The sequence below is a fragment of the Diabrotica virgifera genome, chromosome 7 (genome assembly GCF_917563875.1).
Source record: "Diabrotica virgifera virgifera chromosome 7, PGI_DIABVI_V3a".
In the NCBI taxonomy this organism is placed as follows: Eukaryota; Metazoa; Arthropoda; class Insecta; order Coleoptera; family Chrysomelidae; genus Diabrotica; species Diabrotica virgifera.
Window position 1 is genome coordinate 189,309,039 of NC_065449.1, and position 17,647 is coordinate 189,326,685.

The window sequence follows — 17,647 nt, forward strand, 5'->3', positions numbered from 1 at the left end:
CAAAATGGAGAGGTAACATATAAAAAATGGATGGACGAGTCTTTTCCTAAACTTTAAGATGGGATTTGGCCCAATTTTCAATTCAGTCAGGTTTAGAAAATCGAAAATTTCGTGTATATATAGTGTCGCTTGTAGGGGTGTTGTGCGCCACTGGTGAGAACTGTCGTTCTCTGTGGATATATATATATATATATATATATATATATATATATATATAAAAATAAATAAGCAAAATCATTGGCTAATACTCGTAAAGTGAATGTGAATTTAGTTGGAAATATATAAAATGATGAAGGGTCATCATTCCATACATTTCTGTGCAACTATATACACCGGTGTTTCGGCCTATTTGGGCTTCGTCAGTATAGTGTAGCAAGTTAAAAAAGTTGTTTGTTAACTTGTAAAAGGATTACTACAGGAGCAAGGTTACCATTTTTGGTCAGATTGTTAGAAGACCCGCAGTCGCAAGGCTACAACTAACATTGCCAAGGAGGTAAGGCTACCTGAGGAAATGAAAAGCCATAACATTATTAAATAAAATGATGTTGGATAATCGAGTACAAATATAAAAATAAATAAGCAAAATCATTGGCTAATACTCGTAAAGTGAATGTGAATTTAGTTGGAAATATATAAAATGATGAAGGGTCATCATTCCATACATTTCTGTGCAACTATATACACCGGTGTTTCGGCCTATTTGGGCTTCGTCAGTATAGTGTAGCAAGTTAAAAAAGTTGTTTGTTAACTTGTAAAAGGATTACTACAGGAGCAAGGTTACCATTTTTGGTCAGATTGTTAGAAGACCCGCAGTCGCAAGGCTACAACTAACATTGCCAAGGAGGTAAGGCTACCTGAGGAAATGAAAAGCCATAACATTATTAAATAAAATGATGTTGGATAATCGAGTACAAATATAAAAATAAATAAGCAAAATCATTGGCTAATACTCGTAAAGTGAATGTGAATTTAGTTGGAAATATATAAAATGATGAAGGGTCATCATTCCATACATTTCTGTGCAACTATATACACCGGTGTTTCGGCCTATTTGGGCTTCGTCAGTATAGTGTAGCAAGTTAAAAAAGTTGTTTGTTAACTTGTAAAAGGATTACTACAGGAGCAAGGTTACCATTTTTGGTCAGATTGTTAGAAGACCCGCAGTCGCAAGGTTAACAAACAACTTTTTTAACTTGCTACACTATACTGACGAAGCCCAAATAGGCCGAAACACCGGTGTATATAGTTGCACAGAAATGTATGGAATGATGACCCTTCATCATTTTATATATTTCCAACTAAATTCACATTCACTTTACGAGTATTAGCCAATGATTTTGCTTATTAATTTTTATATTTGTACTCGATTATCCAACATCATTTTATTTAATAATGTTATGGCTTTTCATTTCCTCAGGAAGCCTTACCTCCTTGGCAATGTTAGTTTGTAGCCTTGCGACTGCGGGTCTTCTAACAATCTGACCAAAAATGGTAACCTTGCTCCTGTAGTAATACTTTTACAAGTTAACAAACAACTTTTTTAACTTGCTACACTATACTGACGAAGCCCAAATAGGCCGAAACACCGGTGTATATAGTTGCACAGAAATGTATGGAATGATGACCCTTCATCATTTTATATATTTCCAACTAAATTCACATTCACTTTACGAGTATTAGCCAATGATTTTGCTTATTTATTTTTATATTTGTACTCGATTATCCAACATCATTTTATTTAATAATGTTATGGCTTTTCATTTCCTCAGGTAGCCTTACCTCCTTGGCAATGTTAGTTGTAGCCTTGCGACTGCGGGTCTTCTAACAATCTGACCAAAAATGGTAACCTTGCTCCTGTAGTAATCCTTTTACAAGTTAACAAACAACTTTTTTAACTTGCTACACTATACTGACGAAGCCCAAATAGGCCGAAACACCGGTGTATATAGTTGCACAGAAATGTATGGAATGATGACCCTTCATCATTTTATATATTTCCAACTAAATTCACATTCACTTTACGAGTATTAGCCAATGATTTTGCTTATTTATTTTTATATTTGTACTCGATTATCCAACATCATTTTATTTAATAATGTTATGGCTTTTCATTTCCTCAGGTAGCCTTACCTCCTTGGCAATGTTAGTTGTAGCCTTGCGACTGCGGGACTTCTAACAATCTGACCAAAAATGGTAACCTTGCTCCTGTAGTAATCCTTTTACAAGTTAACAAACAACTTTTTTAACTTGCTACACTATACTGACGAATCCCAAATAGGCCGAAACACCGGTGTATATAGTTGCACAGAAATGTATGGAATGATGACCCTTCATCATTTTATATATTTCCAACTAAATTCACATTCACTTTACAAGTATTAGCCAATGATTTTGCTTATTTATTTTTATATTTGTACTCGATTATCCAACATCATTATATATATATATATATATATATATATATATATATATATATATATATATATATATATATATATATATATATATATATATATATATATATATATATATATATATATATATATATATATATATATATATATATATATATATATATGTATATCAAACAAATGAAATAGAGAATGTGGAAAAATCCCCTTACGAACAATTCGCACATCCACCATTTCAGTGCGATGTGCGAATTGTTCGTAAGGGGATTTTTCCACATTCTCTATTTCATTTGTTTGATTTAGTTACGTTTGGTCGGTAAACCAATAACTTAGATCTTTTGATCACTGAGTGTGTTTCAAAGATTTACATCTTTTGTTTTTTTTATATATATATATATATAGTCAAAGCCCGAATTTCAGGCAATCCTAGGTTTGACTAGGCAATCCTCAGGTCTGACTGACGATCTTAGTCAAAGCCCGAAATAAAGTTACAGTTTCGGCATTTGACTAGTCAAACCTAGGAGAGACTAAGTTGGTCAGGCAAAGGTCGAAATTTAATTATATGAATTTGGGGTTTGACTAGTCAAACCCCGATGAGCTATTAAAATGTCGTAATTTGTTAGATTGGGTTTAATAAAACGTCATTTTTTAACTTTAATATTTATTATTTCTATATTGTCGTAATTAAAATTACAAAAATAGTGTTTATTCTCACATGTTCAGGCATAATGGCATTTAGAGTTGCACAATACGTTAGACCTTTTACACTTTTGAAGAGCATTTCTTATTGCAGTAGCATTTTATAAAGCCTTGTCCTCCAAATTTAGATTCTTTTGTACTCATTTCTCTTAGAGACAACTGAACGTCTGGAAGGGTCTAGGACGTTTCATCGCCGCCGTTTCGATGCCGCCAGTTCATCGCCGGCCGATTCATCGCCGGCCCATTCATCGCCGGCCGATTCATCGCCAGTCAGTTAATCTCTAACTGATATATTTCCGAATTTTCGACAGTTATTTTTATTATTTATTTTTATGAGATATGACCATTCCCGTTGCCATACTTAATCTTTTAATAGACTTTTAAACTTTTATAATATAAAATATAATTTAGCACTACAAATTTAATACTATTTAGTATCAAATTTAGGGGAAGTAGAAATAGAACAGTAAATTAATATAATAATATTTTTTATCTTTTTATTTGTCATATGTGTTAAACTGAATTTAACGTCGTGTCGTGTCATCTCCCATACCGATACAAAATCAACTGACTAACTGGCGATGAAACGGCCGGCGATGAAACGGACGGCGATGAAATGGACTTGCGATGAACCGGCGGCATCGAAACGGCGGCGATGAACCGGCGGCGATGAAACGTCCCATTCCGGTCTGGAACATCTTCGAAATTAAGAAAATTCTCTTTTCATTCTCTTATTTGATTTCTTGAAACAAGTTTGCTTATTGTTCCGTATTTCGTACCAACTCTATATAAACCGTCAATTGTTTTATCTTGTGTGATACTCAAAATATTTCGAGCATCTCCTTTGGCTCTATCAAAACTGGGAATAGGTATTGTTACAGTTATTCCGATCGAAATTGGAGGAATTTTTTTTCACTTAATTGTTTCATAGTATTATCCTGGGCATGAAGACCTTCAATCGCCTTTCCTATATTTATTTTAATCTTTTCTGTCTGTGTAACAATACACATCCCCAGCTTTGATATAGCCAAAGGAGATGCTCCCAATATTTTGGGTATCATAAAAGCTAAAACAATTGACGGTTTATATAGAGTTGGTACGAAATACGGAACAATAAACATTATTTTTTCAAGAAATCAAATAAGAGGACGCAAAGAGAATTTTCTTAATTTCGAAGATGTTCCAGACGTTAAGATGTATCTAAGAGAAATTAGTACAAAAGATTCTAAATTTGGAGGAAAAGGCTTTATAAAATGCTACTGCAATAAGAAATGCTCTTCAAAAGTGTAAAAGGTCTAACGTATTGTGCAACTCTAAATGTCATAATTCCTCAACATGTGAGAATAAACACTTTTTATTTTATTTTAATTAAGAAAATATAAAAATAATAAACATTAAAATTAAAAATTGGCGTTTTATTAAACCTAATCTAACAAATTACGACATTTTAATAGCTGATCGACATTTTAATAGCTGAATAAGGCCTCAACATGTGAGAATAAACACTTTTTATTTTATTTTAATTAATATAAAAATAATAAACATTAAAATTAAAAATTGGCGTTTTATTAAACCTAATCTAACAAATTACGACATTTTAATAGCTGATCGGGGTTTGACCAGTCAAACCCCGATTTCATAAAACTAAATTTCGACCTTTGCCTGACCAACTTAGTCTCTCCTAGGTTTGACTAGTCAAAGGCCGAAATTGTAATTTATTTCGGGCTTTGACTAAGATCGTCAGTCAGACCTGAGGATTGTCTAGTCAAACCTAGGAGTGCCTGAAATTCGGGCTTTGACTATAACATATACATAATAATTTATCTAATTACAATTTATTTTATAATTAAAAAAACCGCGCCCGTTACATATCAAAATCGAGACGAGGATTTTAAAACACACTGAACTCCGCTCGTATCGGTGTCCCTTTTTATAACTGTACCTACGGCCTGGAACCTTCCATTTGGTCAACATCTAGTCTAGGGAATAAAAAAGAACAAATCGATTACTCTAGAATGAAAGGTTTTGTTTACCTGTTTCGGCGGAGGTCAAACAACGCTTTTGGGCGTCCTTCTCGATATTGTCATGGGTACTGTTACAAATTACGCCAGTCGTGTAACAATTGCAAGAATGAGGTATATTCTTCCATGTATATTATAGGTCGGTTGTCTTCTCTGTATATTTTAATATCTCCAAGAATTTTTTTTCGCAATTGTTATATTTTCGGGTTTTCCATTAAAATTTTTCTATTATTTTTGACAATTTTTGTTTTCCTCCAATGAAACCCTCTATTTTTCATGGTTTTTCTCAAAGATTCGTGCGATCCATTGTATTCAGCTACAAATTTTCTGTGTGTTCGAGTTAAAACCTTTTTTTTTGTAGTACAAAAATTCATTATAAATCTGTATTTTTTCTACAAAACGATGGAGGGACTGGATGATGACGCCCTACCTTCGTCGATGAACTTCATTTTCCTCGAAATTTATTTTATGGTGTATAAACCTATTTATGGTCTCTGTAACCTATTGTTGTTGTCCTGTGGAGCGTTGCGCCTATTCCCGTAAATTGTCGGTAAAATGAAACGGTTCAAAGGAATTTAACATACAAGTACTAAAGCTTCTCCTTTCGACGGAGCTATGGTACGATCAGTGCCGTATTAATTTTACTAAGTAGTGGTCTAATTATGTTGTGTTAAGATTTTTATCATTGTGTGAATTAACCAACTTAATAAAATTACTACCCTCCACACTGGCGGTGTACCTTGATATTCTTGGGGATATGATGGTCCGACTGATTTTCAACACTCATTTCAACGCGTTGTTGGTTCCAACCTTTAGAAATAAAACAATAAAAGAAAACAATAAACATTTATTCCATAAACACTTTCAGTTCATTTAGTTAATTATTAAAAAATTATAAAATTGTAAAATTATAGTTTTGCCGTTGTTGTTTGGCAAGATTTAACAAACAGAGAAAATAGTTTCTACTTTGTAGGTTTACATAATACGTCAATACTGTTGATTCCACAGAAACGTCGACTTCGCTACTAGGACCTGGTGAAGAAAGAGGTGACACATCGAAATTCAATTGGTCTGGTAAATCACTAGCTTCTGGTAGGTGAAGAACGCCTACTGTGTTTTTTACATACTCAGCAACTCTTGCTCGGCTAACGGGATCCATTTCTACACTTTCCTCCTCCATAGTTGGAGTTTTAAGAGGAGGGTTTAACTTAAATATTAACAACGTTGGATCACTACTAGGACAAACAGTCAAATCTGAAAGATTTATAACACGTTGGGTTGAGTCTGTTTCCAAATTAACCACGATTAGACTTTCCAAGGTAAGAATAAGAGCTATGGCTTCGTACTGAGTGTTTGAAATACTCGTAGCCTCTGTGACATACAATAAATGTGACGGAGTCAAGGCTTGGATATTCTTCCAACTATATTTTAAAAGAGAATTGGCGTTTTGATTAATTTTGTCTATTGACGGACTATTTCTTGGCTCGGGAAGCGATGTCCAACCAGCACCTTGCAGCAGACCTTAAAATAATAATAATTATTATGACCTATGAATAATTATCATTAAAATATTAAATTTATAATCTACTTCAATAAAATATATAACTAAATATATATTCCTGGTAAAAAAATCCGGACATTTTCATTTTGTATGTTTTTTTCTCTAAATTATGTAGATAACTTACACTGTTAAGAGGTTAACAATAGAAATCGTTTATTTAAAACATTAGAAAGTATGTAATCGGAAAAATAAGTAACTCAAAGGAAATTAATAAATAATGCAAAAAATTAACATTTTTTGAAAAATTAAACAAAAGAAAAAACAAAATTGTAATTGCCCACAGTTGGCTGGTCTTTTGGTTTAGTATCAAGTATTGCCTTCCCCATATCTGTGGCGGATTTCAATACGCCTAGACATACTTGCAATAAGTTGCTGTTTCTGTTTTTGCGGTATATGCTCCCATTCTTCATTCAACGCTATTTTCAGCTCTTGAATCGTTTCTGGCAATGGTTGCCTCTCTTTGATCTTTTTCTCTAAAATGTCCCATAAATGTTCTAATGGATTCATGTCAGGACTACAAGCGGACCAATCCAAAACAGGAATTCCGACAATATTTAGGTAGTCTGTGTATCCGTAGTCTGTGTATCCTACGTAGGAGACAACATTGTCCTCCAGACACTGTCGTCTGTATCTGTCTCCTGTTAAAGTTTCATGTTCGATGAAAATTAATTCGGTTCGTCCGTTAAAAGAAATACCCGTCCATACCATAATACCTCCGCCACCAAACGGCGTTTTGGGTGAAATACAGTATGGGTATATACAGGTGAAATACAGGTGCAAATCGTTCTCCTGGTCTCCTCCATATCAAGTCCGTCTGGAGATCAAAAGCGGGACTCGTCAGAAAACATTACAACACTCCATTGCTTTTCACTCCATAGACGTATATATGTATTAACATAGACTGAACGCTCTATAGAGTCAAGTGGCGACACTATCTTTTTTTCGTTGTTTTTCGTGTCTATTTCTTACATTTACATCAAGTAAGTATACAGCGTTCATCTTTGGTGGGGGTGAGAGAGAATACGAAGTTTCAAAGCGCTAGAGAGAGAAAAATCGAACAACCGTAAGACATCTTGTCATCAGAACATGTGGCTGGTATGTTCGGTCTATGTTAGTATATACGTCTATGCTATGGAAGTCATAAATTACAGGATGCCAGTACTGAATTTGGACTCTAGCATAATTAGAAGAAGTAATAAGCAAACGTTGAATTTTCTAAATCTCTTTTACTAATTAGTGAGTACCCAATGCTAAATTGGAGACTAACGTTTTAAAAATTCCACTTTTCGTGTTAGTTACTATCCTAATTACCTACCGCTATTACTGGATTGGTAAGTTTATAAATTTTACCTTGTCCTGTTAGGGCCACAAGCTCTGCAGCTCCACTTAATGGCTTCGTAACCATCCCAACAAGACCCAAACCTACGCCCGTAACCAAAGATCTCGGAGAAGCTCCATCTGACATAATTGATTGAAGGGGATGGTGCGATACACCTCCTATTGCTCCTAGCAAGCTGATACCTAACCCAGTCAAACCCTAAAAAAAACATCAATAATTATTAACTTGCCAGTACAAGTTTTTTTTAACAAACTGTACCTGTAAAAATCCTTGAGCTAGTCCTTGAGGTCTCATTCGCCTCTCTTCTTCTTTCCTTCGCACGTGTTCTTCGTCTAGCGTTAACCGATCTAGATTTCTAGCTACACTTGAAGCCATTTTCGTAACTGATTGTAATGTACCAGCAGTAATATGCCTCATCAGCGAAGCAGAACCCTGTGTAATACCTCTTAGAAAAGCCATTGGTCCGACAACCAAACCTGAAAGATAAATTTTATTTTAATAAACTTAATTACTGATTTTTAATTTTCAACCCCTTTTCAGGTCCTAGCCTTTTGATCAAAATATATATTATTGAGACTTTTAGGCTATTTTTTCTTTCGCACTTTGACTTAGTTCTATTCAAACAATTTTCTGACTGTACTATACCTCGTTTTTAAACTAAAAGGATTAATTCAAATTTGCTGCGCCGTAATGCTTATTTGTAATTGGTCCAACCGCAGGCAAATTTATGAAATTTTGACACTATATATTTTTATATTTATGAAATTTTGACACTATCGGCATTTCATAGGGTAATTAAGTAATATAGCTGATATTTTGTGTTTTCTAGATTATTCCTTTAATTTTTATAGTTTTAGTATGCATTAATATAAAAAACAGTTGTTTTTAGAACTCTTTAGCGACATATTAGTATAATATAATATTTATGAATTACCGTCGAGGGCCGACATGATCAACCAAAAAAGAAGATGAATTTGGTGATTTTTCTAGTGACATTAATGGGTGTGAATTATGTCTTTTGAGCCTACTCCTCCTAGTTTCAAATAGGGTATATAGTTTTAATTTAATACATTTTACTATATATTTTAGAACTGTCAACTGTTTGTTGAAATTACTAAAGGGTTTTAAGTCATCTCCCTTTATTTACACTTTTCTACTGCTATATTTGCTCTTGTCTTCTATGTTTAAAATTTTTAAGCAAATATTAACTTACCTCTGTAAGGCAAACTGACAAAATCTCGTAAGCCCGTTCCCATTGCTCTAGCCAGACCACCAGGACTACCAATAAGTTCTAAAGAACTAACTACCCATCCAGCACCAAATATCGCTCCAGAAAGATAATGCATAGTCATCGCATGGCCCAATCTACAAATATAAGTAACCTATGAATAATAATATATAAAGGAAGAATAACTTAGATATAAAATTTAAAAAGGGGTAAACCCTATAGTTGGCTTTATACCATGGATAAAACAACGTAATATTGAAGTAAAGGCTTCTGTCTTATATTGGCATATGAATTTATTAAAATTCTTTAAAAATTATCCAAAAGATAATGGAAAATCACAAAACATTTTCGGTCAAGACTGACCATCTTCAGTGTGAAACGTCCAGTGTACAGGTAGTTGAAACTAGCTACGGTAGAAGGTATGAAAACCTTTCAGTTGCATTGTTAAAATATATAAACGTTTTCGGTCAAAATTGACCATCTTCAGTATGAAGCCTAGAAATAAGTAATCTACTTAATTTGAAAGCAAAGGGTAAAATTTTGAAGGTTGAAATATTTGAAAATGTGGTTACTTACGTCCAGTGTACAGGTAGGTAGTTAAAACTAGCTACGGTAGAAGGTGTGAGAACCTTTCAGTTACATTGTTAAAATATATAACATTACAAATAATGCGACATTAAGTCGATGTATTAAGATTTTGATAAACATGTGGACTGTAGACTGTACTACTACCTTGGAAGTTTCACACTGAAGATGATCAGTTTTGACCGAAAACGTTTTGTGATTTTCCATTATCTTTTGGATAATTTTTAAAGAATTTTAATAAATTCATATACCAATATACGACAGAAGTTTTTACTTCAATATTACGTTGTAATAACATAGATAATATGCTTTGTGAAATAAGTACAACAAATAAGTACTTCTTGAAGAAGTCGCATCTGGTATGAATGTTCGAAATATGTAAATACAAAGATAGCCAAAGCGCTGCTAAATGGAAATGTAAGAGCAATTGAAAAAAGAGTAGACAACTCACAACAACAAGGAAATTATTAATATACTATAATTAATATCAAAATAAATAAATACCTGTAGGGTGTGGTGAAAACCCTCTTTCTTTCGAATTTTCCAAACTGCAATGGAGATTGGTCTAGTGCTATATACATTTTTATAGACGAATGTATAGACAGTAGGAGAGATATTGGAGCTATGTTTAAATTTCTTACTGTTAAAGGCCTCGCTAGTATCGCACACTGCCAACTAACAATCTCTGGTACACTTACCTAAAATAAATATTAATGGCCTAGTTAATTAATTTATTTTCAATCGTATTTTAAAATTAGCTAAAATATTTTATATTTTCTTCTTCTTCGTCTTCTTTTTATGTAGACATGACTGTCTGTTTTTCAATGTGCCTCCAGTAAGTTGTCATTCCATCTTTTTGGTGGTCTTCCCACTGATCGTCTTCCTATTGGGGAACCGTCTCTCGCCGTCCTTACTACACTATTTGTTGTCATTCGGCTTTCCATTCTACTCTTCTGTTTTTCACCAAGTTATTAACGTTGTCCACCTTGCATCTCCGTCGTATATCTGCACTTCTAGCTCTATCCCACAGTGTCTTGCCATCGATTTTTAGCAGTGTTTTCATCTCTGCTGTTTCTAGCATTCTTTTTGTGCTTTCTGTATCAGGTCGTGTTTCTGCCGAGTATGTCATTATTGGTCTGATGACTGTTTTGTAAATTCTGTCTTTCACTTCTTTTCCGATGTTTTTATTTCTCCATATTGTTTCATTCAAGCAACCTGCGGCTGTGTTTGCTTTTTTCACCTGATCTTCCACTTCTGTTTCGAGCTTTCCGTAGCTAGATAGTGTGATGCCTAGATATTTAAACTCCATGACTTGTTCTATTATTTGACCCTCTAGCTCTAATTTACACCTTATTAAATCTGCTGTAATAACCATGCATTTAGTCTTTTTTGGGGAAATAAACATGTTAAATTTTCTAGCGGTTATATTAAATTCGTGCAGTATACGTTGTAAATCACCTTCACTTTGAGAGATTAGAATTGCATCGTCTGCATAGCAGATTATTTTAAGTTGTTTTTCTCCCATTTGGTATCCTTTTTTGTTCTTACTTTTTTTACTATTTCGTCCATAATCAGGTTGAACAATAGAGGACTCAGGGAATCTCCGTCTTATCCCATTGCCAGCTTCAATTGGGTCAGTTAGTTCTTCATCTACTTTTACTTTTATTGTGTTGTTATATTTATATTTTATAAATATAATTTTTATTTTATTTATGTTTATATTTTCGATCGTTTTAATTATTCCATCCATATTTTTTTTAACAGTATTTTATTCTACTGGTCTTACAAGATTTCATAAACTTACTCATTCATTTGGTGACGTCAATCTACGAACGAAACTATAAAATCCGACATTACTGAAACCATTAAATTGTCTGCAATGCTTTCTCATATTATAAATAATTATTATGACAATCGTTATATATGACCAATATTTCATTTCAGATTTAAGACCATACGTTTTGTGTTGAAGTCTACGGCACTGAGTATACTGAACTATATTGCCACTATTAAAATTGTGACTACTTTTTTCTTCATGGCTCGTGTATTTTAAAAATTAATTCAAAAAGTATAATTTTCATTAGTATTTCATATTTCCTTTTCACTCTCTTAATTTTATCTCTTAGTTCTAAAATTATTCTGTATTTTATCCGTCGATCGCCGATCGTTTATATATTTCCAGAACGGTATCCACATTTCTACAATTTTCCACATCCTTCCTACACTCTACATATGTTTGGCCTAATCCGATTGTACCAAAGAACATTCGAAAGAAATTGTAGTGCTTATAAAGGTTTTCTATTGATTAGAATTATTAGTGCCAACTGGGAACATATCAATGTAAACATAATGTCGTCTGTCGTCTTATCTATTGTGTTGCACTGTAACATCTGTTTGAGGTAGTAATAAAAAGTAACTTTATAAGTACCCTTGTATCACCATAATCATTCTCTTTTCATTTATTAATATGCGTGTCGGCTTTTCTAATTACATTTCTTTATAATATATTTCTATCTTGGGCCATTCCAATATCAAAATCATCCTTGTATAAATCATCTAAAATAATTTGGTTTCTACTATAATTTATTTCTATTATAAGTCAAACTAAACATGTTTATACTATCTTATTTTTATTGGTAGTTCTTACTAATATTACTTACCGATCCAGAAGTCCCATTTAGTTTTAAAGGTAATTTTTTATCGGGCCACATAATTAATTTTGTTGGTATGAAAACGTAAAAATAGTCCATTAATCTAGTCAAATATCCATCTTCCACAAAACATGAAATTGGATTAATAACAATTTGTAACGACTTCACTCCTAAAACACAATTTTGATTACTTATTTATATCTTTAGACAAGGCGAAAACGGCGGGTTCGACGGGAAAAATATTCCCATGAGATTTTTTTGCATAATCACATTCGTGAGATATCCCAGAATAAGGTTTAAGAAGTCGCCCACGTGAAAAGTGGGCCAATTTTTTTTAACAATTTTTTTTTAATCAAATTGCAAGAATCAGTATTTTTGGCCCGAACAATTTTTTCTTAAATTTTTTGGACCATTCTGGACAAAAAAAGTCTCTTATAATTTTTCTCTAAAGTTGATCGTTTTCGACTTATATGCAATTTAAAATTGAAAAAAACGAAAAATGGCGATTTTCAAGGCTTAATAACTCGGTCAAAAATTATTATTATGAAAGTCAATATATGACTAAATCAAAGTTTAAAGCCACCCCTACAAAATCCTGATGACATTTTTGTCATTATTTTATTACTAAGCTGTTATTTTTAAGTAATAATAATACGCGCCATGCACGTGTGCGGCCGCTGTAGATTCTGAGTGCGAGAGAGAAGCCATTCCAGCAGTACAATTGTGCATCTTACTCGCACTCACATTTACAGCGGCGTCAATATGATCTAACCGCTCTTTTTTATTAATTAAAAATAACAGCTTAGTAGTAAATTAATGACACAGATTTCTTCAGGATCATGTAGCGGCGACTTTAAACTTTGATTTAGTCACTTTCTGACTTTCATAGTAATAATTTTTAACCGAGTTATTAAGTCTTAAAAATGGCCATTTTCGCGTTTTTCAAATTTTAAATTGCTTATAACTCGAAAAAGATCAACTTTGGAGAAAAATTATAAGAGAGTTTTTTGTCCAGAATGGTCCAAAAAACCTAAAAAAATAGTCCGGGCCAAAAATATTGATTTTTGCAATTTGATTAAAAAAAAATGTTAAAAAAAAATTTACCCACTTTTCACGTGGGCGACTTCTTTATCCTTATTCTGGGATGTCTCACGAATGTGATTATGCAAAAATATCTCATGGGAATATTTTTCCCAACGAACCCGCCGTTTCCGCCTTGTCTACTTGCTATATGTTGAATATAATATAAAAAAAAAAGTATTGGCATTGTTAGATATATCTATACGCTCTGAGCTTCGCTGGTGTCGCTCCTGGCGGATTACTAATTCAACTTTCACCGGTAATTTTTAAATTTATTATTTAATTGTTATCGCTTAATATTTACAACGCAAAAAAGTAATTAAATTGTAATCGATTTTTTTAAGATGTTGCTAATCATTTTGACGTTCTATTGATAAAATATGAATATCTTACTTCGGATACTTTCACAATTATCGTGTAGATGGCGCAGATTAATTTATAATTACATATTTACGGAACATTAAAAAAAAACTTGTAAATTGTAATTTAATGAATTGTATTATAAATGGCCCTACACCGAAAGGTACTAATGGGTCTACTGATTAAGTAAAGTAAAGTAAAGTAAAAAAAAACTTAAATTCAGCATTTAAAACGTAAGTATTCTTTTTCTCATGATCATCTTTCAGTGCGTCACAGTTTGTCGATTTCTTTCTAACGTATTAAATTGTATATGACAGAAAAAAAGGCACGTCGGTGATTACTTTGGTAATTATTTCTAGTTCGGTGATTATTCTAGTTGTCGATAGATGGCGCCATAATAAAAAAATATTTTTTTTAATAAGATAATAATATTACAAATATAATCTGTATAATTTATAAGACTATACAAATCAAAGAAAATACCATTTTATAAATGCAAGAAACACATTTGATTTGTTTTTATTCCAAATTGAAAATAAAATGTGACACCTGTCAGATTTAACTAAAATGTCATGTTAGAATAAATGTCATAAATGTGTATTATCACGGACTTACCCTTTTTCCTATCATTTGTTACGCACTGAAAAATGATCATGAAAAGGACAATATATTTAGGTAAAAATATATACCACAGCTTTGACCAACTAATATTTTTTATAATTAATGTTTTTAATTTTAATTTTAAATTAATCACTTTGACATTTATGTCAAATTTCCGGTAAACGTTTACAGACTTGCCACTACTGGCGCTCGCGAATTTGTGAATATCCCCTCTACGTACGAGCTCACAGCGTATAAGAATATATGTACTACATATTTATTTGCAAGTGAACAAGTGATAAACTTAAAATATATGTGCTTCTGAGAGGTAAACTTTCTAGAGGCAGCTCAAGATAACAATTAGCTATTTCATTTGCTTTTTATTAAAGTTTTTGATGATGTATGTATTCGATTTCATTTAGTTGGAATTTTACACGTTAGTTCTGACTCACACTGTAAAACGAACAGTATGTTGCCTACATTTGGCGAAACTCATCTCAGTGTAAAATGGAAGTTATTTATAGCAGAAAACTTATACACGCAAATATTATATAACTAAATAGGTATAAAAATAAAACCACAATATAAAAATTAATAATCGCGAATATATAATTTTTAAATGACAGTAGACAATTTGTGCAGTAGGTCAGATGTATCGTTTATATTGACATTGACACGCAGACATTTTTGTCTAACCAAACTCTTTAGGAATGTGAAAAGCGGTAGTAAACAAATATAAAAATTTAATTATCAATCGATTAAATTTTTGATATAGTAAATTTAAAAATGGCATATATTTTGCGTCCTGATGATTCAGATAGCGATTTCTCAGACGACGATTATGTTAGCTATGAAGTGGAATTGCCCAATTCTCATGAACCAATCATTCTTACAGAAAGGGAGAAAAAACAGGAACAAAAACGACAATTATACCATTTTATTTGCTCCGGTGAAGTTGAGAACGTTGTACAGACACTACAGGGTGGATTAGATGTTAATATAGTTTTAGATAACAGTTGGACTCCGCTTCTGATAGCTGTTTCTAGTGGCAATGCCGAGTTATCAGAAGCCTTATTAAACCTAGGGGCTGATCCAAATTCATTTAGAGATGGCTGTACTGCTCTCATGCTAGCATGTAATTGTCCTAGAGAAACATCTCCCTATACAGAATCTTTAAAAATTGTAAAACTTTTGATAGAAAAGGGGGTCAATGTTAAAGCAACCAATAGAAAAAAGATGACTGCTTTAATGTTTGCAGCTGATGCAGGAAATCTACCAGTTGTGAAGTATATTTTACCTCTTTCCGATAAAGACGCCCAAGATAATCAAAAATGGAATGTGTTATTCTGGGCTGTGAATGGTAATAGTGTAGACATGGTAGAATTTTTGTTAGAAGAAGGTTTTGAGTATATGGTTTCTGATATAAGAAATAACACTCCTTTAGATATAGCTAAAAATAATGGCTTCACGGATATTATTAACTTGTTTCCACAAGAGACTGATCATGAAATACTGAATATAATTGATAGCAATATGTTGTCATATGAAGAAATCTTTTCAAAATTAAATAATAATAGGCAACCTGATTTCTTCATCGAAATTTGTAATATATTGTGTGGCCTTAAAAGTGAAAAGCTGATAAAACATTTTGCTGATAAAAACATAAATTTGAAGCAATTCTTAAGTATGAATAATTCTGAACTTGAAGATCTTGGAATCAAGATGCCCTATCAAAGATACAGAATTTTATCAGGACTATACCAGTTTCACAAACATCCATACCATCCAAAATCGCTCCATATTGTACCCTTGAATGAAACCTACAGCAACATAGATGTTGGCGTACAACTATTATCTGCCATCAAACAGATTACTATTATGGAAGCTGCATTGGAATATATAATAAAGAACTGTGATGTTGAAGATATGTCAGAAAAGCAACGTGAGTCTCTACGAAAGAATGTAAATATTATCAGAAAGAATATCAGACAGTATAGTAGGTTTACTAAGAAACTTATCGATAAGACTAAAATGTGGGATAGGCAGAGGGCACCTGCAGATCTAATAACTAAACGTTCATATGGGCGTAAATGGCCATGGAGAAAAATAATCTTTTCAGTATCTATTGTATCACTAGTGATTCTATGTAGATTAAAGAAATGATGTTTCGTGTATATTACTATGTAATAATATTGTAGACTTTATATTTTTGTACTTGCTGTATAATAAAAATCTGGTTTTTATTATGATTTTGAAATTTGTTAAATATTGTTCTGAAGCTATTTTCTTGTGGCATTTTTATAATCAAGTATATTCAAATGGGAAATAAGCCACAAAATCATTTTTAGGTAAAATTGTGGCTTATTTCCCATTTGAATATACTTGATTGTTAAATATATTATGAAGCTATTGAAATTTATTGCATTTTATCCTTCAAATTTTATATGGTTGACAGAGAGATCCAATTTTATTGGCAATGTATTGAAAATTACCAGTTAAAAAAAATATATCAATATACGAATTATCTTTCAATATTTTTTAATGAACCTATTTACTATTATTTTGTAATCCCCCAAACAAAAACTAAACTAAAAATAACCAAGAACTCAATACATATACAAATTAGATGATGAATCCCTTTGTTTGCAGACCTACTCTAAAATTGACCACGGCCCACGTTGAATAAATGCACCAATGAATATAAAACTTAGAAAAGACTAATTGTTCTTCTTCTTTTATATAGGCAGTTCTGCCTGTTTTTCTTCAACGGTGCCTTTCATTCTGCTCCTAAGTTGTCATTCCATCTTTTCCTTGGGCGTCCTATACTTCTCCTGCCTAACGGTGACTTGTCCTACTTGACTATCCTTGATTCAGACATCCTGCTTATGTGCTCATTCCACTCTTCTTTTCTGTTCTTTACCCAGGTATTTATATTGTCTACCCCACATATGCGTCTGATTTCCTCACTTCTTACCCTATCCTGTAGTCCTTTTCCAGCAATCCTTCTTAAGATCTTCATTTCGTTGGTTTCCAGATGTCTTCGTGTTTTGCTTGTATATGGTCTTGTTTCGGCTGTGTAAGTCATAACTGGCCTAATAACTGACTTATATAT

At 32.6% G+C, this 17,647-nt stretch overlaps 2 protein-coding genes across 2 annotated transcripts in view; one reads left to right on the plus strand and one right to left on the minus strand.

Annotated features, from left to right (window-relative positions):
- Positions 1-5,963: 5,963 nt before the first annotated feature.
- Positions 5,964-17,647, minus strand: part of LOC114333037 (intermembrane lipid transfer protein VPS13B) — a 187,835-nt gene continuing 176,151 nt past the window's right edge. The window contains exons 39-44 of the mRNA XM_050655825.1: positions 12,505-12,665; positions 10,349-10,542; positions 9,245-9,396; positions 8,290-8,507; positions 8,043-8,229; positions 5,964-6,652 (exon numbers count right to left, since the gene is read on the minus strand). Coding sequence (XP_050511782.1) covers positions 6,024-6,652; positions 8,043-8,229; positions 8,290-8,507; positions 9,245-9,396; positions 10,349-10,542; positions 12,505-12,665 — 1,541 coding nt within the window. The 3' untranslated portion in view covers positions 5,964-6,023. The remainder of the gene's footprint in view (positions 6,653-8,042; positions 8,230-8,289; positions 8,508-9,244; positions 9,397-10,348; positions 10,543-12,504; positions 12,666-17,647) is intronic.
- LOC114333039 (ankyrin repeat, SAM and basic leucine zipper domain-containing protein 1) lies at positions 15,225-16,784 on the plus strand. The gene has a single exon (XM_028282860.2). The coding sequence runs from the start codon at positions 15,322-15,324 to the stop codon at positions 16,696-16,698; it is 1,377 nt and encodes a 458-aa protein (XP_028138661.1). The 5' UTR covers positions 15,225-15,321; the 3' UTR covers positions 16,699-16,784.

What these genes read in the sequence shown, in the direction of transcription:
- LOC114333039 (XM_028282860.2), top strand. Translation starts at nt 15,322, where the DNA reads ATGGCATATATTTTGCGTCCTGATGATTCAGATAGCGATTTCTCAGAC.